General features: G+C 40.3%; 1 protein-coding gene across 1 annotated transcript; it reads left to right on the top strand.

The window, feature by feature from the left end:
* Positions 1 to 4,925: 4,925 nt before the first annotated feature.
* On the top strand, positions 4,926 to 20,444 carry fndc7a (fibronectin type III domain containing 7a). The gene is made up of 13 exons (XM_062023537.1): positions 4,926 to 4,941; positions 5,028 to 5,285; positions 8,263 to 8,523; positions 10,061 to 10,318; positions 10,395 to 10,649; positions 12,733 to 12,987; positions 13,079 to 13,336; positions 15,552 to 15,809; positions 15,885 to 16,139; positions 17,092 to 17,358; positions 19,722 to 19,751; positions 19,820 to 19,856; positions 20,296 to 20,444. The coding sequence occupies exons 1-12, from the start codon at positions 4,929 to 4,931 to the stop codon at positions 19,849 to 19,851; spliced, it is 2,400 nt and encodes a 799-aa protein (XP_061879521.1). The 5' UTR covers positions 4,926 to 4,928; the 3' UTR covers positions 19,852 to 19,856; positions 20,296 to 20,444.
* Positions 20,445 to 23,502: the final 3,058 nt, after the last annotated feature.

The following is a 23,502-nucleotide window of genomic DNA, read 5'->3' as shown; positions in this document are numbered from 1 at the left end:
TGCAGATCCCAAATACACATCAGCAGGTACCAGAAGGTAAGAACAGTTGGTTTTGCATAATATTGTGAAAAAAACACCAGATAATGTGTCTGCTAATGGGTGCCATTTTGCGGTCCTTATACACACACACACACACACACACCATAGTAATACTTGTATCTCTGACTACCATCCATCAAGCGGTGCGGCTTCAAAGCCATACTAAATCCATTTTGTCAGATATTTGAGTGCCGTGTGTAATTTTCTTTATTTTCAATGGGACATTTAAAGTTTTGGGGTTTACTGCCATTATATTGCAGTCTACACGTATCTCTTATGTGTGACTGCCATCTACTGGTCACACTTATCATTACACCATATACCAAATAAAATAGCTTCGAGGTCGGTAAGCACAACCAGAATTATGACGTACATTAGGCGCACCGGGTTATAAGGCGCACTGTCGATTTTTGAGAAAATGAAAGGATTTTAAGTGCGCCTTATAGTCCGAAAAAATATGGTACTTGGATATTTCATTTATTTGTTTTTTTGCATTTCACCAAAATGTCCACATAATTAGATTTAATTAATTGCATTTCTGCATTGTGAGCACAATCTGAGGAGAGATGACAACTGGATATGTAAAAAAGTCGAAATACAATATTGAAATTTCACTAAATTAAGATTTCTCACTTGGATTTCTGCATTGAGAGCACACACTGAGGAGGTATATGACAAGTAGATATGTATAAAGGTCAATAAAGAAACAAGCTACATTTCACAAAACAAGTCTTCTAAATTAGATATTTCACTTATGCTTCTGCATTCAGAGCAAAGACAGAAATGAAACAAAATATCTGCATATATGAAAGGCTGTAAAATCTAATTAAATTTCTTCATTTTACAAAATTACTCCCCAAAATTAGATATTTCACTTGTGTTTTGCATTCAGAGAAAAAATTGGGATGGATCCAAATATCTGTGTGTATAAAATTCAATTAAAAGGGCTATATAATAAATCAACGTTGGCCTAAAATCTAGTTAAATTTTTAAATTCTACAAAACTACTCAACATAGATATTTCATTTGTATTTCTGCATTCAGAGCAAAAACTGAAGGAACCTACTCTCTGCATACTGTACAGTATATAAAGGTCAATAAGGTCAATGTCAAAGTTTATTTATAAAGCACCTTTAAACAACAGCTCAAGCTGCCCCAAAGGTTTGGTTAAATAAAATGAAAGAAAGACCAAAAAATTGGCTAATAAAAAAATCGAACAAGTTTATCTATTGAAAAAATAGGCTGATAAAAACAATTAAAAAAAATAGAATAAAATATAACATTTTAATTTTAAAAAAATAGATAAAATTCATTCTAATAAATAATACAAATGTAAGTAAATTAGAACATTTTACAAAACGGGTGTTAGATATTTTGCTTGTATTTCTGCATTTATTTATTTACAGACAGACATAATTTTGTATTACATTATTGTTTCTTTTGTTAATATCAGAGTCCGTTCTGCAAAAAGGTAATCCCTGGAAGCGCACAGTTTATGGACAGGGAACCACAGTTGAAATATACATCATCATATAATATACAAAATACAGTACAATACAATTCATTTCAAAACCTACCCACCAAATACCCATTTACAATTTCAGACCAACCTACCAACAGGTTGACATTTATAAAAAAGGAATATTTAAATCCACCAAATCAGTCTCAATATCATATTATTCAAATTTGATTAAAAGGTTTCCTCTTAAAGATCTGCGATAATCTCATCATACATACAGAGGTCAAGACATTGAGATTACAAACTCATGTACAAAGGCCGCAGTAAGTGTTGGGAATGTTGCCAAATGGTTTGCTATTGGACACATGCGATAAGCTGCAGGCGTAAAATGATGAAGGCAAATCAAACTAAAAAGTGGGTCATGTACAGTAGTCAATATAACATTTCAGGAAAATCCCAGTGTGTTTAATTGAAATGAGTACAGTATCAACTTCAGTCCCCCTAGCTACAGAACGTGTCCAATGGCCGTTCTGTAAGCACCAAGCGTGTCTTCTTACTGGGTCTGTTGGCTTTGTGCTCCTGTACTTGTATCTCTGTTGTTGGTGATACCACGTGTTATGTGTTTGTTGTGAGGCTATCACATTCCACTTTTGGTCATAGGGGGCATTGGGAAAAGTGGATGCATCCAAACAACATTTAGGACAGTGGTTTATGGTTTTTAGTGTACACTAACCTGAAGGCTTTTGACACACACGTCTTTGCAACTACCTGTGATTAAATAATAACAACATCTACAGTACACTTAAAACAAGAGTTTAGGACCATGCGATACAAACCTCTGTGCTTTGAATGGTGTATCTTATTCCTTCATGTGAAGTTAAATTTGATCAGCTTCTCATGCATAATACTAGTCTACATAATACAGACACTTTGCCAAATGGGAATTTTATATTAGATACACCAACAGTCCTACACCATCTCATGCAGACCTGGGAAAATTAAGGCCCGGGGGCCCATTAAGCTTTTCAATCTGGCCTGCTCGACGTTCTCAAATAATTATTTAATATCTTTAAGATGGAAACTGTAGCTGCCATTATGATGTGCAGTGATGTTTTCAAATGACCATAAGTCTTGAACTATAAAAAGTATTTCAAAGGTTGGAATCTGCGCTTTTGCATGATATACTAGTTACTATGGTATGGTCCATCCGTCTTCCTACCGCTGTCAATTTGATTCAAATAAAATGACATGCGACTCGCCCTACCCCTGCATCATTGTAGACCGCACTGTTGCGTTTCACTGCCGTGCTTTTATTTTGAAGGCCGAGTGTTCAGGCAGTACCCAAGAAGATTTTTTTTCACGGACGTTAAAAATACAGAGAAAGGAGGACGCCAGGGAAGAAGTTTCCCAGGGAAAGTGGTAGGGTTGAGGTCTGCAGAATCAGACCACACAAGGAGAGATGTCAGACCAGGTGGGTTTTTGGTGGTGAGTGGGTGGGTCCTCGAAAGGACCCTTCCAGTTTCAAAGCCCAAGTCCTAACAAACTGCTCAAAAAAAGTTAAATGTTGTAATGTGCTGCACTGCAACAACATTTGGAAGTAGATTTCAATATAGTCATCCATAGGATTAACTGAAAAATAAAAAGCTTTTAAAAAAAAAAAAAAAAAAAAAAAAGACATCTGAGAAAGGTGAGCTTTCCTCGTCTCACTAAGAGTGGCCACCCAAGCCCCCCTGAGGGGAGGAGTTTCCCCCTCTAGGCTCTTTGGTATTTGCAGAAACAATAAAGCACCTGTCGGCTCATCAGAAAGAGAGAGAGTACAGGAAGAAGAGAGAGAGATTTTTCCCTTAAATCATTTTGAGCAATAAAAAAAAAACATTCATCTGGCTTCTAGGCTGTTAAGAAAGTCTGCAGATATGGACACCACATGGCTGCTGATGCCCAAACTTTTGATTTTCTTGACTTTGACACAGGTAAGCAATGATTTCCTCTTATTAAGAAAACCAATTTTGGTTGTACTTTTATGATCTTAAGCGTCATGAATCAATATTGCATGAACAAAGGCTCTTTTACTGAAGTGTGTGTGGCGTGCACACCCGCACCTCAATGGACAAATTCATTCCGACTTGAAAGAAATACCTGAAATGTGTGTTGAGTGAAAGCCTACTCCCTCTCTCTGTGTCCAGGGCATAATTTACATCAGGATAGGGCTGGGCGATATGGACGAAAAAGTATATCTCAATATATTTTTACCTAAACTCGATATATTTTCTGGTAAAAGTATGCATATACAGAATAGATATTCATTTTTGAGCGAGATTCACTGAAATTGATGTAAATGACAACTGTACTGTAAACACTTTTAACATCTTGACTAACTCAGTTAGTCAAGATGGGTATTAACAGCACAGAAAAGAAACTGTTTAAATAGCACAGAATTACATAACATAAATAAAATAGAAAAATATTCTCTCTACGTAAAATAAACAACATAACTGTGCAAATAATACAAAATGTACCAAACCCTGATAAAAAAACATTAATTAAGTAAGGGACTTGACTTAATTGTGCGGCTATGATCTCCATCACTTCGGCGTACATTTTGGGCAGCATTTCTTGTGTGAAATATGCCCGATTTGGCAACTGGAGAACAGTTTTGATATGGGCTTACATGGTAAACAACTCAAATGAATGTTTTATCCAGATGCATACATTTGGCCAAATAGACATATTGTGGGTTTCCTGGACGTCGTCTACATCGCTAAAAGAAAAATCTATGGAAGAGAATCCCTCTGCCATCTTCCACTAGTTTTTTTAAATATAGAAATCGCCCGCTTGAATATTCCCTCTTCTCTTCTACGACTCTCTCGTCGTCATTTGGGATGTCTGTTGTGATTTCCCTTCCTGGTTCCATGACCCGCCCTATCTTGCCTCTGATTGCCCTGTTCGTAATGTTTTGCCCTAATCTTAACCAATCGTGACTCATCATAGTAAACAACCAACCAATCATGGATGTTCTTGTACGTGCAAGGACACCTTGGAAGGAGGAAGGGGAGGGGTTTAGTAGCCCATGGAGTGTTGAGAGGTAGTGGGAAGTGGGGGAGAATCAAGGAACACAACAAATAAGCGGTGTTTGGTCATTTTAACGTGAAATAAATTATACTGATATTACAATATTTTCTTAATTGATATTTTGTTTAAAAATATATCGATATATCTTACAAACTCGATATATCGCCCAGCCCTACATCAGGATAATATCTAATCCAATCCAATACACTTTATTTGTATAACACATTTAAACAACAAAAATGTTTCCAAAGTGCTGCACAACAATATCTTTCTATACTTGGAGAGATGCCATCAAATATGCTGCAAATGTAATGTACCCCCAGTTTATTGATCTGATTGTTTTTGTAATTTTCAGATATGCATGGCTCAAAATGGTAACAACAACCACAACAAAAAAGATTTTCCGACCTTAGACAGTTCCGCTAAATGCACATTTCCTTCGTATCTTTGATTTCTTTAGACATCTCTTTCTCCGTGTTCACGGTCACGTCCAAAAGTGTGACCATGCAGTGGACGGGACACAGCGGAGCCACGTCCTACAAGATCACAGCGACATCCAAAACCTCTCCAGAGCGCTCGTTTTTTACTCATTTCGGCGCTGACACAGTGATGGGCTCGGTCAACTCTCTGTCGCCAAACACGGTGTACACCATGCACTTGGATGCCATGGACCACGCCCTCAACGTGCTGAGCAGTGCAGAGACTGAAGAGACCACAGGTCAGTGAACAGGACCCTCACTTTTGCTTGGTGTGTGGGAAAATATATCACATTGAGCCCACTTTGCAGAAATCCTAGTCCTCTAGGAAGATTTTGAGTGTGTCTCTGGGAATTTGTGATGGCACTTGTCAGACCTTAGAGAAGGCCTCGTGGCCCAACAGGCTTTGTTCAAGTTCGAAGGGGTTGCGCCGCAAGGCCGTCTCTGCTGGCCTAACATAACCAGAAATCATGATCATAATTAAAGACAAAAGTATTTTTTTATTTACTTTCCCTAATTATGCAAAAGTATTCATATTCTCTTCATGTCATATTATGCTTCTTATAAATAAAATAAATAAATGGGTTATACTTGTATAGCGCTTTTCTACCTTCAAGGTACTCAAAGCGCTTTGACAGTATTTCCACATTCACCCATTCACACACACATTCACACACTGATGGAGGGAGCTGCCATGCAAGGCGCTAACCAGCACCCATCAGGAGCAAGGGTGAAGTGTCTTGCCCAAGGACACAACGGACGTGACTAGGATGGTAGAAGGTGGGGATTGAACCCCAGTAACCAGCAACACTCCGATTGCTGACACGGCCACTCTACCAACTTCGCCACGCCGTCCCCTGCCGTTCTTCCAGTGCTGTTGTTTTTAGGTTAGAGTTTGTATCCAATGCGGGCGTCTGTGCACTTTAAGTGAACATGCACATACAGTTGATAGATAATTGTGATAGCCAATCAGTTGTTGACAGTAGCCTATCTAGGTAGCCTGATGTGAACGAGATTGTGATTGGTTACTCATTTGTCATTCCAAAGTGAGTATCCAAACACAAGTTGCAATTTGAATTTACTAAAGCAGGACATTTACGCGTCCTGTGATTGGATACTCACCGGGACCGTTAGCGGATGAATTTGACAACACATACAGTTGATAGACAGTTGCGATAGCCAATCAGATCACAAGTTGTTGACAGTAGCCTATCTAGGTAGCCTGATGTTAACGAGACAGTGATTGGATACTCAGTTGTCATTCCAAAGTGAGTATCCAATCACAAGTTCCAGTGCTGTTGTTTTTAGGTTAGAGTTTGTATCCAATTAGAATTCAGATCGCTTATATTGCCATGCTGTACGAAATCTGCCCGGGGCCTTCAGAATCCTGCGATTAGGTGGCGACTTGTCCAGGGTGTACACCGCCTTCCGCCCGTGTGCAGCTGGGATAGGCTCCAGCACCCCCCGCGACCCCGTAAGGGACAAGCGGTAGAAAATGGATGGATGGATAGGCCTTCAGAATTAACAATGCAGGCATCTACGCACTGTAAGTAAACGGGCACATACAGTTGATAGATAATTGTGATAGCCAATCAGTGCACGAGTTGTTGTCAGTAAGGCCTTCTAGCTGGCCTCACGTTGAACGTGACATTTACACGTCCTGTGATCGGATACTCCCCGGGACCGTTAGCGGATGAATTTGAGAACACATACAGTTGATAGACGGTTGTGGTAGCCAATCAGATCACAAGTTGTTGACAGTAGCCTATCTAGGTAGCCTGATGTTAACAAGACTGTGATTGGATACTCACTTGTCATTCCAAAGTGAGTATCCAATCACAAGTTGCAATTTAGCAGGAAGTGCTAACCCACAAAGAAGCAGAACAAAACGTTGATTAGGTGGCAGATATATATTTGCAAGGCCATTTTCAAGAAGGATATTTATAGAGAAACTATATCTTGTGAGACGATGTCGGCGATGAAATGGGGAAATTCCCGCCATTTCCACTCGAATCAACCGACTATGAGGGCTTATATGGTGTCAAATGGGTTCTACAAATTGTGAGTTCAAATATGTTATTTCTTTATTTTTTCACGTTAATATGTTTTTTGCCATTTTAATTTTGACAGTACCACATAAGATATGTTTTAATTACTGATGCAGGTTTATTGATTTTTAAATGTGCCACAAAATAACCCGTTTTGTACACTGTTGAGGTGATTCAATATATAGTAGTGCGTAAATATGTTTCTGTGTAATATTTATCCAGCAATGATCATGTGGTGACATCAATTAAAGTTAAAGTTAAAGTACCAATGATTGTCACACACACACTAGGTGTGGCGAAATTATTCTCTGCATTTGACCCATCACTTATGGTATTTTGAGAGGTAATCATTGAAGTCGGACATCACTGAAGGCCTAGGTGGGAAACGCACGGCCCGCCACTGACTTTCTGTAATAGGGGATTTTTTTTAAAATACATTCTAAACCGATCGGTGCGGCGTCTTCAGTAATGCGGACGCTGTATCGATCCGTTGTGGTGAAGAAGGAGCTGAGCCGGAAGGCAAAGCTCTCAATTTACCGGTTGATCTACGTTCCCATCCTCACCTATGGTCATGAGCTTTGGGTTATGACCGAAAGGACAAGATCACGGGTACAAGCGGCCGAAATGAGTTTCCTCCGCCGGGTGGCGGGGCTCTCCCTTAGAGATAGGGTGAGAAGCTCTGCCATCCGGGGGGAGCTCAAAGTAAAGCCGCTGCTCCTCCACATCGAGAGGAGCCAGATGAGGTGGTTCGGGCATCTGGTCAGGATGCCACCCGAACGCCTCCCTAGGGAGGTGTTTAGGGCACGTCCGACCGGTAGGAGGCCACGGGGCAGACCCAGGACACGTTGGGAAGACTATGTCTCCCGGCTGGCCTGGGAACGCCTCGGGATCCCCCGGGAGGAGCTGGACGAAGTGGCTGGGGAGAGGGAAGTCTGGGCTTCCCTGCTTAGGCTGCTGCCCCCGCGACCCGACCTCGGATAAGCGGAAGAAGATGGATGGATGGATGGACCTTTCGTCTTTTGACAATCTCTACATGTGCTCTGTGATTGGATGGTGATCAGTCCTTTTGCTTCAAGTCAGCTGGGATAGGCTCCAGCAGAAGAAATTAGATGAATTAATGGAAGGTTTTGAATACTTCATTCTTTTATACAAATTTACATCCATCATGCAGCCCCAGAGGTGCCCAGCATTGAACAGGCCTACTCCAAGCACAGTGACAGCATCACCGTGGAGTTCACAGAGGTTGCCGGAGCGACCGGCTACATCCTGAGGGCCGTGTCGCAGAGCCGTGATTTCTTCTCTGAGACCGCCGTGAACAGTTCCCCGGGCACCGTGGTAAAGCTTCATCCCTACACAGACTACAAGCTGAGCGTCATGTCCAGCAATGCCGGGGGACGCAGCCAGCCTTCGTACCCCATCAAAGCCAGGACAGGTAGTACAAAACCTTGATTTTGACCATACATATTCTAAATGACTTTGAAGACTAACTTTTTTCACTTATCACGTTATCCAGGGTAAATCCCACCTAACCTTATCCGTGTCCACACACAACAATGCCACCGTTTAAGACCCCCTCCGTCCGCCGGCGCAACGCGACCTACTACGCTTGCGCGGAAAATGCACACGTCATAGTCACCTCCAGTGTTGCTTTGTGTGCAAGTTCTTAAATTTAACTTATCTGAACAATATCCAGTGTTTTGGTATTTCAATTAACTGGAATCCAGTGTGCTGTGGGGCCCTACTGTAGTGAATCACACCTGAGCCATCATAAATTAATCAAATATTTAATAAACACGTAAAAGTACACAATGTGACAAAGAACATTTTACAACAATCAATCTGGGGATCTAGATATCTGGTCAGGACACTTCTCACTCTTGTGCCTTAACCTTCATTGTCCATTCGTTTTTGGTGACTTTATATACTCTGCACCTAGATGTTGAGTCCGCGACATACATGGTGGACAATAACTGATACAGTCTGCTTTGTCAGTCCAAAAGCATTGGCCGTTTTCATTTGTCTTCCCGCGACGGCCAGGTAATACAAAACACACGCTACCTTTTTTATCACATCCACGGGAGCTCGCATTGTCGTTGTCTCTCCTTCGACAAATGGACAAAGTTTTTCAGTAAGTAGAATCACAGCTGACCCAGACATTCGAAAGTTCTCTTGCCGTCTGAGAAGTGTTGTATCCGAAATAGCTGCAATCGCTTTCTCTAAAGGTATTCATGCGTGATTTCCACAAGCGTCTGTACAGACGGAAAGAGAAACACGAACATGTCTGGATGACTCGCCTTCATGTTTTCAGTGGTTAGCTCCGAGTTACGAAACCGCTTTATTATGAAGCTGGCTGTGGCGCGTTCTTTCTGACGTCACTTCCTGTGTGGGGCGCAGTCTTTCTGGCATCACTTACTCTCCGAACTCAGTTTGTAAACGATCAATGAGTCCATACAAAGCTAAGAGCTGGAGATTCAAGAAATACACAGTGCACTTACCCGTGTAAAAAATCATCCAAGGTGTAGTGTAGTGTGGCTGAAACAGGGCTTAGGCGAAATGATTATTCGTTTAAGGGGTTATCCAGCTTAGTGTAGACATAGCCGTAGCCAGACGTACACTCGAGAAGCCATTTACTCAAGATGCTAATCTGTGTGCGAGAGACTGCCTGTTTGTTGTTTCTGTAGACAAAAGTTTGCCTCACTCCGCCGGCCATGACAGTGTGCCATTTCACGTCTCTTTGTGGCCGTCTTAAGGCTTCGCAGGCTATGCATGAGGGTGGAAACTGTATCCATCCTCTGCGACGTTAAGGTTTTCACAAAATGAAAAGGGAAACCATGAGAACAAGGCACTGTCCACTCCCTTGGGGAGGATACAGTGAAATCTAATCACAGGGATGTCGTCTCTACGTTACATTGATTACAAAACAATATAGTTGGTGGTGTCTGATGTTTTACTAACTATTTGGTCTTCAGTGGTCAAGGCGCCCGAGTTGAACACCACATCCCCTGATGATGGCACTATCCTGGTCACCTGGTCTCCCGTTGAGTACGCCGTCCTTTACTCGCTCTGCATCATTGAGCAGGGCTCCAGCTCACGCCTCAAAGTCAACACCACTGAAAACACCGTGACCTTTGATGATCTTGAGGCAGGGACCACCTATTGCATCAAAAGTACAGCTTGGGACGCTGAAGGCCGCGTTGGTGACGACCTCACCATCTGCCAGATCACACGTGAGCACACCGGAAATCTAACTCGCAGCCCTGCAATGGATCTTGTCATTAACATTCCCCTGGATTTCACTTCAAGGTCCGCCAAGTCCAGATTTGGTCCACGTTCAGGTGACTCTGGGCCGGTCTCTTGGCATCGCGGTGTACTGGGTGTTTGTGCAGGGAGCTGAGAACTACTTGGCTTGGAGTACCAACGGCCAAAACTGCACCGCCACAGCTAATACCTACTGTTACATCACTCCTATGGAGTGTGGTCAGAATCACTCTGTCTCTGTCATTGCCTTCAACTCAGCTGGACCCAGCAGCCCTTCACCACCAGCTGACTATGTTACATGTGGGTCTATTCTCAGTTATATCATATCCAATGCCAAAACAAGGTACTACCAGATGACGTAAATAGGGATGTCCGATAATGGCTTTTTGCCGATATCCGATATTCCGATATTGTCCAACTCTTTAATTACCGATACCGATATCAACCGATACCGATATCAACCGATATATGCAGTCGTGGAATTAACACATTATTATGCCTAATTTGGACAACCATGTATGGTGAAGATAAGGTACTTTTTAAAAAATAATAATAAAATAAGATAACTAAATTAAAAACATTTTCTTGAATAAAAAAGAAAGTAAAACAATATAAAAACAGTTACATAGAAACTAGTAATTAATGAAAATGAGTAAAATTAACTGCTAAAGGTTAGTACTATTAGTGGACCAGCAGCACGCACAATCATGTGTGCTTACAGACTGTATCCCTTGCAGACTGTATTGATATATATTGATATATAATGTAGGAACCAGAATATTGATAACAGAAAGAAATGGGGGAAGGGAGGTTTTTGGGTTGGTGCACTAATTGTAAGTGTATCTTGTGTTTTTTATGTTGATTTAATAAAAAAACCCAAAAAAAAACAACTAAAAAAAAACAAAACGATACAGATAATAAAAAAAAACGATACAGATAATTTCCGATATTACATTTTAACGCATTTATCGGCCGATAATATCGGCAGGCCAATATTATCGGACATCCCTAGACGTAAACCATTGCCTGTTGCTCATTGGTCAAGCAGATTGGTCATAACTGAAACACATTTGAATCTAGAAATTAACAAGATAAACACATATGCCAATGTAAGATCATCCCTTGGCTATGGGCACTGCAGTATTATGTTCCATAGTCTCCACTTTGTTGCCCTCAGTTTCCTCTTGAATACTATTGGCCGTTTCTGAGTTTAGATGTGGAAACACTGACCACTATGAGTAATGTAGGTACAGTGCAGTGAAAAGGGGCCATGAGTCTTGCAGAGAACAACACGATGATGGACAAAAGTATTGGGAGGTGTGAGCATTACACCAGTTGGAAAGCGTTCCAACATATAAAACCCAAAACCAGTGAAGTTGGCACGTTGTGTAAATCGTAAATAAAAACAGAATACAATGATTTGCAAATCCTTTTCAACTTATATTCAATTGAATAGACTGCAAAGACAAGATATTTAATGTTCCAACTGAGAAACTACATTTGTTTGCAAATAATAATTAACTTAGAATTTAATGGCAGCAACACATTGCAAAAAAGTTTTAACAGGAGCATTTTTACCACTGTGTTACATGGCCTTTCCTTTTAACAACACTCAGTAAATGTTTGGGAACTGAGGAGACACATTTTTGAAGCTTTTCAGGTGGAATTATTGCTCATCCATAGTGCGCCACACATTTTCAATGGGAGACAGGTCTGGACTACAGGCAGGCCAGTCTAGTACCCGCACTCTTTTACTACCAAGCCACGCTGTTGTAACACGTGCAAAATGTGGCTTGGCATTGTCTTGTCTTCCCAATGAGCCTGTTCACCAGTGGGACATTCCAAATAAGTGTTTGATGAGCATTCCTCAACTTTCTCAGTCTTTTTTGCCACTCGTGCCAGCTTTTTTGAAACATGCTGTAGGCATCAAATTCCAAATGAGCTAATATTTTCAAAAAATAAAGTTTACCAGTTCGAATGTTAAGTATCTTGTCTTTGCAGTGTACTCAATTTAATATAAGTTGAAAAGGATTTGCAAATGATTGTTTTTATTTACCATTTACACAACGTGTCAACTGTTTTTGGGTTTTGTATGATTAATGCCATAGGAGTGCGTCCCAAGACTTGTGTCCATAGTGTTTGTTTGTTTTTTGGTAATGCTAGAGCTACAATGTGCAGTTCGCACACCACAAAAGGTGAAAACACTTTCCAGCTGAAGATTAATTAAACAGTATTTGAGAACAAGGGGACAACATTTGTTCATCACCTTATATCATACCATGAATCTTTCTTTTCGGTCTTCTACTGTGCTTATCTAAAAGTCTGTAAACTAAATGACTTCAAAATGACTGTCATCCCTTGTAAACGTCTTTTCCTGTCTTAGACCCATGTTCTCCAGACAACATCTGGGTGGAAGAGCCCAACGCTGGTAACTGCTCAGTGGTGTGGGATGAAGTACCACTGGTGGAGTTCTACATGACCTTCATAAAGAGGGACGACGGTACTGAGAAGTTATGCAACACCACAGGAACCAGCTGCCACTTTTTCTGCATGTGTGGTTACACCTACCTCACCAGCGTCTTTCCCTACAACCAGGCTGGCTCGAGCCCCTATGCAAATGTGCAGAACTACACCACCAGTATGACCAATTATAGCAAATATCAACACCACTGCATATTCCAACATGCAAACATTGAATTGTTCTCTGTGTTTCTCAATATCTCCATCAGTTCCATGCTGCCCAGAGGGTGTTTCTTTAAATTCCGCTTCCACAGAGACCCTGGAGGTCATTTGGTCACCGGTCAAGGGGGCGGAGCTCTATGAGACGACCGCAGTGCAGGCCAACGAAACCATCCACTGTAATGACACAGAACCTGTGTGTGCACTGTCTGATTTGAGGTGCAACGCAATATATTCCGTAGTGGTCACACCTTGCAGCGAGATACAGGGGTGCAACCGCACTTGCATGCCACACGGTCACGAGACAGGTAATTGATGAGTCCCTGCAACATACATTCATTACTATCGGGCTTTTTCCAACATCAAATCAAAGGCAAGATCAGTGATGCAATTGTATCAACATTGCATTCGAAAAAGTATGTTGCTATTAGGGTTGTACGGTATACCGGTGCTAGTATAGTACTGCGATACTAATTAATCATACTCGGTACTATACCGCCTCTAAAAAGTACCGGTTCTCCCCCCTCACTTTTTTAACGGTCATGACGGCGCGTCGTCGTGATGTCGTGACATTGCTGGTTTTACAAGCAGAGGAGCATGTTTGGCAGTGCACAATCACATTGTACGAACAAGCATACACAGTGTGTGGACAGAAAAGGAAGAATGGATGCATTTCATCTTAAAAACTAAAGATATAGGTGAAGCTATAACACTGAAACGCTCACAGGAAGAGGTGCTTTAAGACATGGCTAGCTAGCGGCTAACGCCCAGCCGTAGTCTGCAGTGCTTTAGCTACTTCTAAATCACTAATCCTCGCCTCCATGGTGACAAATAAAGTACGTTTCTTACAAGTATCATCCCTGCAGGACGAGGAATAGCTAAACATGCTTCACTACACACCGTAGGAGGATGCAATAGCTCACCGGCATCACAATGTAAACAAACGTCATGGGTGGATCTACACCTGACATCCACTGTAATGATATCAATCAATCAATCAATCAATCAATGTTTACTTATATAGCCCTAAATCACAGAGTGTCTCAAAGGGCTGCACAAGCCACAGCGACATCCTCGGCTCAGATCCCACATCAGGGCAAGAAAAAACTCAACCCAATGGGATAACAATGAGAAACCTTGGAGGGGACCGCAGATGTGGGGACCCCCGGGCCCCCGGGCGACCGGTGCCAAGGACGTCGAGTGGATCTAGCATAATATTTTGAGAGTCTAGTCCATAGTGGAACTAACATAATAGTGAGAGTCCAGTCCATAGTGGGGCCAGCAGGAGACCATCCCGAGCGGAGACATGTCAGCAGCGCGTAGACCTCCTCAACCGATGCAAAGACGAGTGGTCCAACCTGGGTCCCGACCCTGGACAGCCAGCGTTTCATCCGTGGCCACCGAACCTGTGCCCCCCTCCACTAAGGAGAGGGGGGCACAAATACAATAGCGTATCTAGTCGATACTACTATGATTACATCGATATTTTTTATCGTCACAAAATCTCCTTTCCTTTTTTTAAAATTCATATTATGTTTATAAATTCAGTAAACATGTCCCTGGACACATGAGGACTTTGAATATGACCAATGTATGATCCTGTAACTACTTGGTATCGGATCGATACCCAAATTTGTGGTATCATCCAAAACTAATGTAAAGTATCAAACAACAGAAGAATAAGTGATTATTACATTTTAACAGAAGTGTAGATATAACATGTTGAAAGAGAAAGTAAGCAGATATTAACAGTAAATGAACAAGTAGATTAATAATTCAGTTTCTACCACTTGTCCTTAATAATTTTGACAAAATAATAGAACGATAAATGACACAATATGTTACTGCATACGTCAGCAGCTAAATTAAGAGCCTTTGTTTGTTTACTTACTATTGAAAGAAAAGTTGTGTCGTATGTTCAGTATTTTATTTAAGGACTAAATTACAATAATAAACATATGTTTAATGTAACGTAAGATTTTTTGTTCAATTAAAGCCAATAATACCTTTTTTTGTGGTCCCCTTTATTTAGAAAATAATCGAAAAGTATCGAAATACATTTTGTTACCGGTACCGGTACCAAAATATTGATATTGGGACAACCCTAGTTGCTATATGTCTTTATGTGATGTTATACTTTTGGTCAAATTCAAGACAGTAAAAGCTACTAGATGACTTAGTTTTCCTTATAATCAATAAAAAGTACACCATGAGTTGAGGTAGTGTCATGTTTCTTTCTACTGATAGTACTGGTTGTACTTTGGGAGCTTTCGAGTAATAGAAACATGTTGCTGTGTTCTAAGCGTTCGCATTCTGAGTCCACCAACAAAACAGTATTCCTCGTAAGTTAAAAAAAAAGGTTTGATTCATGCGTACTTTAAGAACTTATTCGATTAGCTTTACCTTCTGATTATCTTGTAAAATGTGATTTTAAAAGTCATTATCAAAACAGATAACATAGCAATGGCATGACAATGCCTTGTTGTAAACCACTTATTGATAACTTCCATCTCTTCTCCGCAGCTCCTTGTGCTCCAGATATTCTGAATATGACTCAGTCCAACAACTCATCCTACACAGTCCTCTTGACAACACCCAACAACCAAAATACAAATTATACCGTCACCGCTGTCGGACGCTACGACACCCACACATGCCATGGAGGAAACAGCTCCTGTGAGCTAACGGAGCTGCCCTGTGGTTTGACTTATGAGGTCACAGCCGTAGCCACCACAACTGCAGGAACAAGCCTAACTGGATACAGTAAAATCTTAGAAACAGGTAGAGAAAAAAAGGTTCATGGTCACTATGCATTAATGCCCTTTGGTTGTGATCATCCCTCTGTATCTTTCCCAGGTCCTTGCTGCCCAACATCTTTGAATGTGAGCCAGGTCACACAGGCTATGACCAACGTGACATGGTCGGCTGGGTATGGAGCCCATTCTTTCATCGCCACTCTGACGTCACCGCGTGGACACGCAAAGTGTCACACTATGGACATCCACTGCTTGATGGGATGTATCACTTGCGGTACTAACTACAGTGTCACCTTAGAAGCCATCAGCCGCAGTGGACACATGTCAGAGTGCAAATACCACGGCTTTTCATCGAGTGAGGACAAAGTAGTATTTCTATTACTACAAAATCCAAAACCAGTGAAGTTGGCACACTGTGTAATTCGTAAATAAAAACAGAATACAATGATTTGCAAATCCTTTTCAACTTATATTCAATTCAATAGACTGCAAAGACAAGATATTTAATGTTCGAACTGAGAAACACATTTTTTTTTGCAAATAATCATTAACTTAGAATTTAATGGCAGCAATACATTGCAAAAACTATTTGAAATGTGGACTCGTCAGACCACAGAATACTTTTCCACTTTGCATCAGTCCATTTTAGATGAGCTCGGGCCCAGCGAAGCCAGCGGCGTTTCTGGGTGTTGTTGATAAATTGCTTTGGCTTTGCATAGTAGAGTTTTAACTTGCACTAACAGATGTAGCGACAAACTGTAGTTACTGACAGTGGTTTTCTGAAGTGTTCCTGAGCCCATGTGGTGATATCCTTTCCACACTGATGTCGCTTTTTGATGCAGTACCGCCTGAGGGATCGAAGGTCACGCATTTGTTGACAAAGTGGTGACCCTCGCCTCATCCTTGTTTGTGAATGACTGAGCATTTCATGGAAGCTGCAATTAGCCTGTTCACCTGTGGGATGTTCCAAATAAGTGTTTGATGAGCATTCTTCAACTTTCTCAGTCTTTTTTGCCACTTGTGCCATCTTTTGTGAAACATGTTGCGGGCATCAAATTCCAAATGAGCTAATATTTGCGAAAAATAAAAAAGTTTACCAGTTCGAACGTTAAGTATCTTGTCTTTGCAGTCTATTCAATTGAATATAAGTTGAAAAGGATTTGCAAATAATTGTATTCTGTTTTTATTTACCATTTACACAACGTGCCAACTTCACTGGTTTTGGGTTTTGTAAAACTAAAGCTACTAATATAGAAACTTGAACATCACTGGCACTTTTGAACAGACCCACGCTATATCCTACCTAGGTGCCTGCTGCCCGACCTATGTTAAACTATACCGTTGGGCCAACAACTCCCTAAGGGTGTACTGGCGCACCTCCTGGAGCCCCCAGGTCCAGCAGCACGTAGTGGAACTGTACGGGACTGCGGCCAACTACACGTGTCTGGCGCCCGCCAACAGCAAATACTGCGACATCCAAGAGGAGACATGCGGTGATGTCTACACGGTGGTGGTAGCGCCGGTTGGACCTGACGGCGTAAAAGTGGGCTTCTGCCAGCAGAGGACATACTCAGGTGAGATGGATCATGCAGACCACTAAATCCAGTTAGGAATAACTGGCTCTCATGCAACTTATGCAAGGAAAATAAACATGAGTATTAATGGTAGTAAACCTTTGTGATTACAATTTTAGCCAATGTCCTAATTTTTTCACATGACTGTAAATGACATTATGGGTTGTGGTCAAAATGTTTTGGAAGACGTGCTAGCATACATGTTTTTTCTAGGAGTCATGAGACAAATGGTCAATTTGTTGCTAAATCCTGCCCACGCCCCTTGGTTACCAAAAAGCACGTTTTGCTTTATGGTAGCCATGTTTTTTAACCAATCTTGCTCAGATGTTATTGACATGTGCTTGACAGTCTTCTGAAGATGTGTACCAAATTCCTCAGTGATTCGCCTGAACACCCTTAAGTTAGAAAGAATGTTTTGACTTGAGTCCGACTTTCAGGGCCAACCTTCAGTGTTTAGTAACAGCACCACCACAGGCAACAAAGTAGAAATGCATTTTTTGCCAAATGTTAACTCTTTTAGAGAAGAGTTACAGCAGACCTGGGCAAATTAAGGCCAGTTAAGCTTTTCAATCTGGCCCGTCAGACATTCCCAAATATTTTTTTTAGATTTTTAAGATGGAAACTGTAGCTGCCATTATAATGTGCAGTGATGTTTTCTAATGACCGTAAGTCTTGAACTATACAAAGTATTTCAATTGTTGCAATCTGCGCTTTTGCATGATATACTACTTACTGTGGTAATCTAATTAGTTACTATGGTCATCTAATTGGTTACCATGGTAATCTAAGTCACAGCAGCTCAGACGAGGCACCAAGCAGTGTGGGTGGGGAGCGTTTCCACAGGGTGTTTCCAGAGCAACCAGCCTGAAATGCCGGTGTCAGGGACAGACGCAGAAGGAGATTTTTACAACAGAGTTCTAAAGCTTAGTGATATATTAGATGTATCAGATTGTAGGTGGGGTTCATATTCAGCTGTGTTTGTTTCATTTTTGTTGCGTTTCGCTTGATTGTAAAATATGTCGATCGAGAGGGGGTGTGACATTCCTATGTTAAAGTTAAAAAGTTAAAGTACCCATGATTGTCACACACACGCTAGATGTGGCGAAATTGTTGTCTGTTGTCAATATTCAGTGTTTTATGCTTCGTAGTTAATATTGTAAATCCCACATTCTTTATTTTCGTGTACATTCTGGGTGTCTCATTCAGTAAAAAAATTTAAAATTACATTCCGTTTTTTAAGGCAGTATGTCATAACGTTTTTAGCATTCAATCAGACATTATTGTGAGGTTTTGTATTAGTGTTCCTAAAAATAGGACCCAAACCCACATGCTGCGCAGCAGATTTTCACGGCCTACATATGTGTGTGTGTGTATACATGTGTGTGTGTAAATAAATAAATAAATTTAAAAAAAAAAAAAAATATATATATATATATATATATATATATATATATATATATATATATATATATATATATATATATATATATATATATATATATATATTTCCAGTACAGGCTTAAAGTTTGGACACACCTCCTTATTCAATGCGTTTTCTTTATTTTCATGACTATTGTACTATCTACTATTGTAGATTGTCACTGAAAGCATCAAAACTATGAATGAACACGTGGAGAAATGTACTTAACAAAAAAATATGAAATAACTGTTAATAAATAAACATGTTTTCTACACTAGTTTCTTCAAAATAGCCACCCTTTGCTCTGATTACTGTGTGTGTGTGTGTATGTGTGGCATTCTCTCGATGAGCTTCAAGCACACCTGTGAAGTGAAAACTATTTCAGGTGACTGCCTCTTGAAGCTCATCGAGAGAATGCCAAGAGTGTGCAAAGCAGTAATCAGAGCAAAGGGTGGCTATTTTGAAGAAACTAGAATATAAAACATGTTTTCAGTTATTTCACTTTTTGTTAAGTACATAACTCCACATGTGTTCATTCATAGTTTTGATGCCTTCAGTGACAATCTACAATGTAAAAAAGTCATGAAAATAAAGAAAACGCATGGAATTAGAAGGTGTGTCCAAAGTTTTGGCCTGTACTGTACATATACCGGTACCTGTATATGTATACATAGATAGATAGATATACCCGCCCCCAGACACATTTATTTCTCTAAATTTGCCCCCCCCCCCGAGTCAAAATAATTGCCCAGGCCTGAGTTACAGTATAGTTATGTAAAAAAAAAACTTGGCACACCCTGTAGTAACAACACACAGTAACTACAGTAGATTGTCTGGTGGGAATGCTATTCTACTTTTTTACAAACCAGGGTACCCTCAATATAGATTTAAAGCTGCCATGTAACAATAGGCCTAATACAAATTGTTTTTATGTCGTTCTCAGTTCCCTGCAAAGGACTTAATGCTGCCATTGGTAAGTGTCTCAAAAATCCAACATTGTACGTTGTAAGCTTTTGACTAACACATTCTCTATCCGTTCAGTGATCTCTCGAGGGAGAAGAAGCATAAAATAAAGCCGGTGAGTTTCATGTGAATCAACTTTGGATGACATAGGTGACAGCCTGAGACAAAGACGCTGATTGTTTGCATGCGTGAAAGCAATTGATAAAAGCTGGAGGCGTCCATTGTGGTGCTCCACAACTTGAGCCGTATCTTGTAACAGCATCACGGGCTTCCATAAAATAAACTGATTGTGTTGGCCCAACAATAGGAGTGAATTTTAGAGGAGAACAAAGATAGAGAACAGAATAATGTACAGGTGACTTCTTCCCGTCTTTACCTTTGGGACTAGAACATAGAAACCTGGGACTGTGAACGTGACTCAGGTAAAAGATGGCGAGGTGCTGCAGAACGTGACACGTCATGTGTATGTAAGACGAGAGCTGCTGGATGCATGTGCACTGTCAAACAATATGATGCTTGTGAGGAGACCTTAATTTCATGTTTCCAACCCTCAGGGAGCTTCCCAACGACACCCCGACGCGGAGGAGGACTGTGTTGACATCCAATGTGGACATGCATGAATGAAATATTATACTCCTGTTGTGCTTCAGTGATGTTTGCAAGAAGACATGCATGATAAGAAAGTACAAACCCACTAAGAAATAAAAGGTGCATTTTAAATAAAAAAATCACAAACATTTTCATACCTGCTGAGCTAATTGAGCTAATGTTTAGTTCCTACTAGGGTTGTCCCGATACCAATATGTATCTTAGGGTACATTAAAACTTCTGTTTATAATTGCAATTTTGGCCTTAAATAAAATAGTGAACATACAAGACATCTTGTCTTTTAATAGTAAGTAAACAAACAAAGGCTCCTAATTAGTCTGCTGGCGTATGCAGTAACATAATGTGTCATTTATCATTTTATCAACATTATAAAGGACAAACTGTAAAAATTGATTGTTAATCTACTTGTTCATTTACTGTTAATATCTGCTTATTTTCCGTTTCAACAAGTTCTATCTACACTTCTGTTAAAATGTAATAATCACTTATTCTTCTGTTCTTTGATACTTTACATTAGTTTTGAGTGATACCACAAATGTAGGTATCGATCCGATACCAAGTAGTTACAGGATCATATATTGGTCATATTCAAAGTCCTCATGTGTCCAGGGACGTATTTCCTGAGTTTATGAATATAATATGAATTTTTAAAAAAGGAAAAAAGATTTTGTGATGATAAAAAATATCGATGTAATCATAATAGTATCGACTAAATATGCTATTGTACTTGGTATCATTACAGTGGATGTCAGGTGTAGATCCACCCATGGCGTTTGTTTACATTCAGGCGCGCTAGCTTTTGTTAGCGGTGACGCCGGTGAGCTATCGTATCCTCCTACGGTGTGTAGTGAAGCATGTTTAGCTATTCCTCGTCCTGCAGGGATGATACTTGTAAGAAACTTACTTTATTTGTCGCCATGGAGTTAAGATTAGTGATTTAGAAGTAGAACACTGCCGACTGCGGATGGATGTTCGCTGCATGTCTCAAAGCACCTCTTCCTGAGGGCGTTTCAGTGTTATAACTTCACTTTTATCGTCAATTTTTAGACCAAAATGCGTCCATTCTCCATTTTCTGTCTACACACTGTGTCTGCTTGTAAGTACTCTGTGATTGTGCGCTGCCGAACATGCTCCTCTGCTCGTAAGCAGATGTCATGAGGTGACAGCACGCCATTATGCCCGTTAAAAAAAAAAAGTATAAATTGTGAACCGGTACCGTTTTTTATTCATTAGTACCGCGATACTATACTGGTACCGGCATACCGTACAACCCTAGTTCCTACAGTGAGAGAGTAAACTGAGTCTGGGGTGAGTAGAAAACTAAATTTTTCGGGGAGGCCTTGTAGGAGTATTCAGCCCTTTTCCACCCAAAGTTCAGGAGCTTTCAGTTTCTCAAACTTTTAGTTCCTGGAACCATGGGTTCATGTAGACATGTTAGGTTTGCGTTTTCACCTCCATTTAACAGATCAAGGTAGTTCATACAATCAGGCTGATGACGTATGGATGAATGCTACAGTGTATTTCTACATCGATGCCATGTAACTCAACAGACAGTATTAGGCCAGATGTATTTTACTTAAGTGTAGGTAAATAAAAAACAAAGCAATAACATACAAAACGATATGATTTAAAAACAAAGCGTAACAAATTTACATACAAAATCAGGCTTTTGCTAACAGCATGATGGGTCAGGTGAGTCCATATGGTCCATTTTAGCTTTAAATAACAATACATGAACAACAAATATTAGCGTTTATCTCACGGCGACAACATAAACATAACATATTTAGTATTAGCCTGTTAGCATTAGTATTTGCTTCACTCAAAATGACGTGTAACAAAGTGAAGAGTGAATATTTCATGTGACCTACCTTCTTCACACTCGTTTACAGACTCCTCTATTTCACATTTATTCTTAAACAACAAAGTTGTCAAGTCCCAGTGAGCAGCAGGAGTCGTCGCTTCGAAGACTGCTTAAACCTGGCGTGTCCAACTGGTTTTCATTGAGGGCAACGCCGTAGCTTTGGCTGCCATCAGAGGGCCGCTTGTAACAGTGAATAATGTATGAATTTGCCTCTGGATTTCATTATTAATTATATAAATTATTTTAAGTAGACTGTCGATTTTACAGTAAAAACTTGACATTTACAAAGTTTTACTGTAAAATATAATATTTTTTTATTTTTTTACAACATTTTGGGGGGGGGGTATGGAAAAAGCTGGCAGCTTAGTTGCCAGAATGTTTGTGTTAAATTGACATTGGTTTTTACAACATTATATTATTCATGGGAAAACAGTACAAGTGTTGCCAATCAACCTATCCCCAGGTGCATGTCTTTGGAGGTGGGAGGAAGCCGGAGTACCTGGAAGGAACCCACGCAGTCACGGGGAGAACATGCAAACTCCACACAGAAAGATCCTGAGGTTGAACTCAGGACTACTCAGGACCTTCGTATTGTGAGGCACATGCACTAACCCCTGTTCCACCGTGCTGCAAATTGGCCCTAGTGTGTGAATGTGAGTGTGAATGTTGTCTGTCTATCTGTGTTGGCGACTTGTCCAGGGTGTACGCTGCCTTCCGCCCGAATGTAGCTGAGATAGGCTCCAGCACCCCCCGCGACCCCAAAAGGGACAAGCGGTAGAAAATGGATGGATGGATGGAAAACGGTACAAGTTGTTTTTTTATTCTGGCAACTTAGCTGCCAGTTTTTCTACTGTAAAAACAAATGTACCGTCTTTCCATTTACAGTAATACACTGTTAAAAACAACAACTGTAGATTTTACAGTCAAAAACTGGCAGCTCAGTCAACAAAATTTTAACGCAAAAAACAGAAGTAGTTTTTTTCAATTTACAGTAATATGCTGTAAAGAAACATTTAAAATGTATTGTCATTTTTATTAATTTGATGGGTAGTTTGCTGTAAAATTAAGGATTTTTATTTAGACAAAAAAATGTTTGGAAAGTATTATAATATACTGTAATATTTGTTTCAATAATGGATACTCTTAAAGTTTAAAAGTCATGCAATTTCAAGCAGTAAATATATTTTTTCTGTCAAAATGAAAAAAATCAGTTACATTTAGTGAGAAAATATGAAGTACTTTATTGACACATATCATTTCCAGGTGTTTGTGGGTCAGATAAAATAAT

This window comes from Entelurus aequoreus, linkage group LG16 (assembly GCF_033978785.1).
Source record: "Entelurus aequoreus isolate RoL-2023_Sb linkage group LG16, RoL_Eaeq_v1.1, whole genome shotgun sequence".
Taxonomy (NCBI): Eukaryota; Metazoa; Chordata; class Actinopteri; order Syngnathiformes; family Syngnathidae; genus Entelurus; species Entelurus aequoreus.
This window is presented reverse-complemented; position numbering and strand designations above follow the sequence as displayed.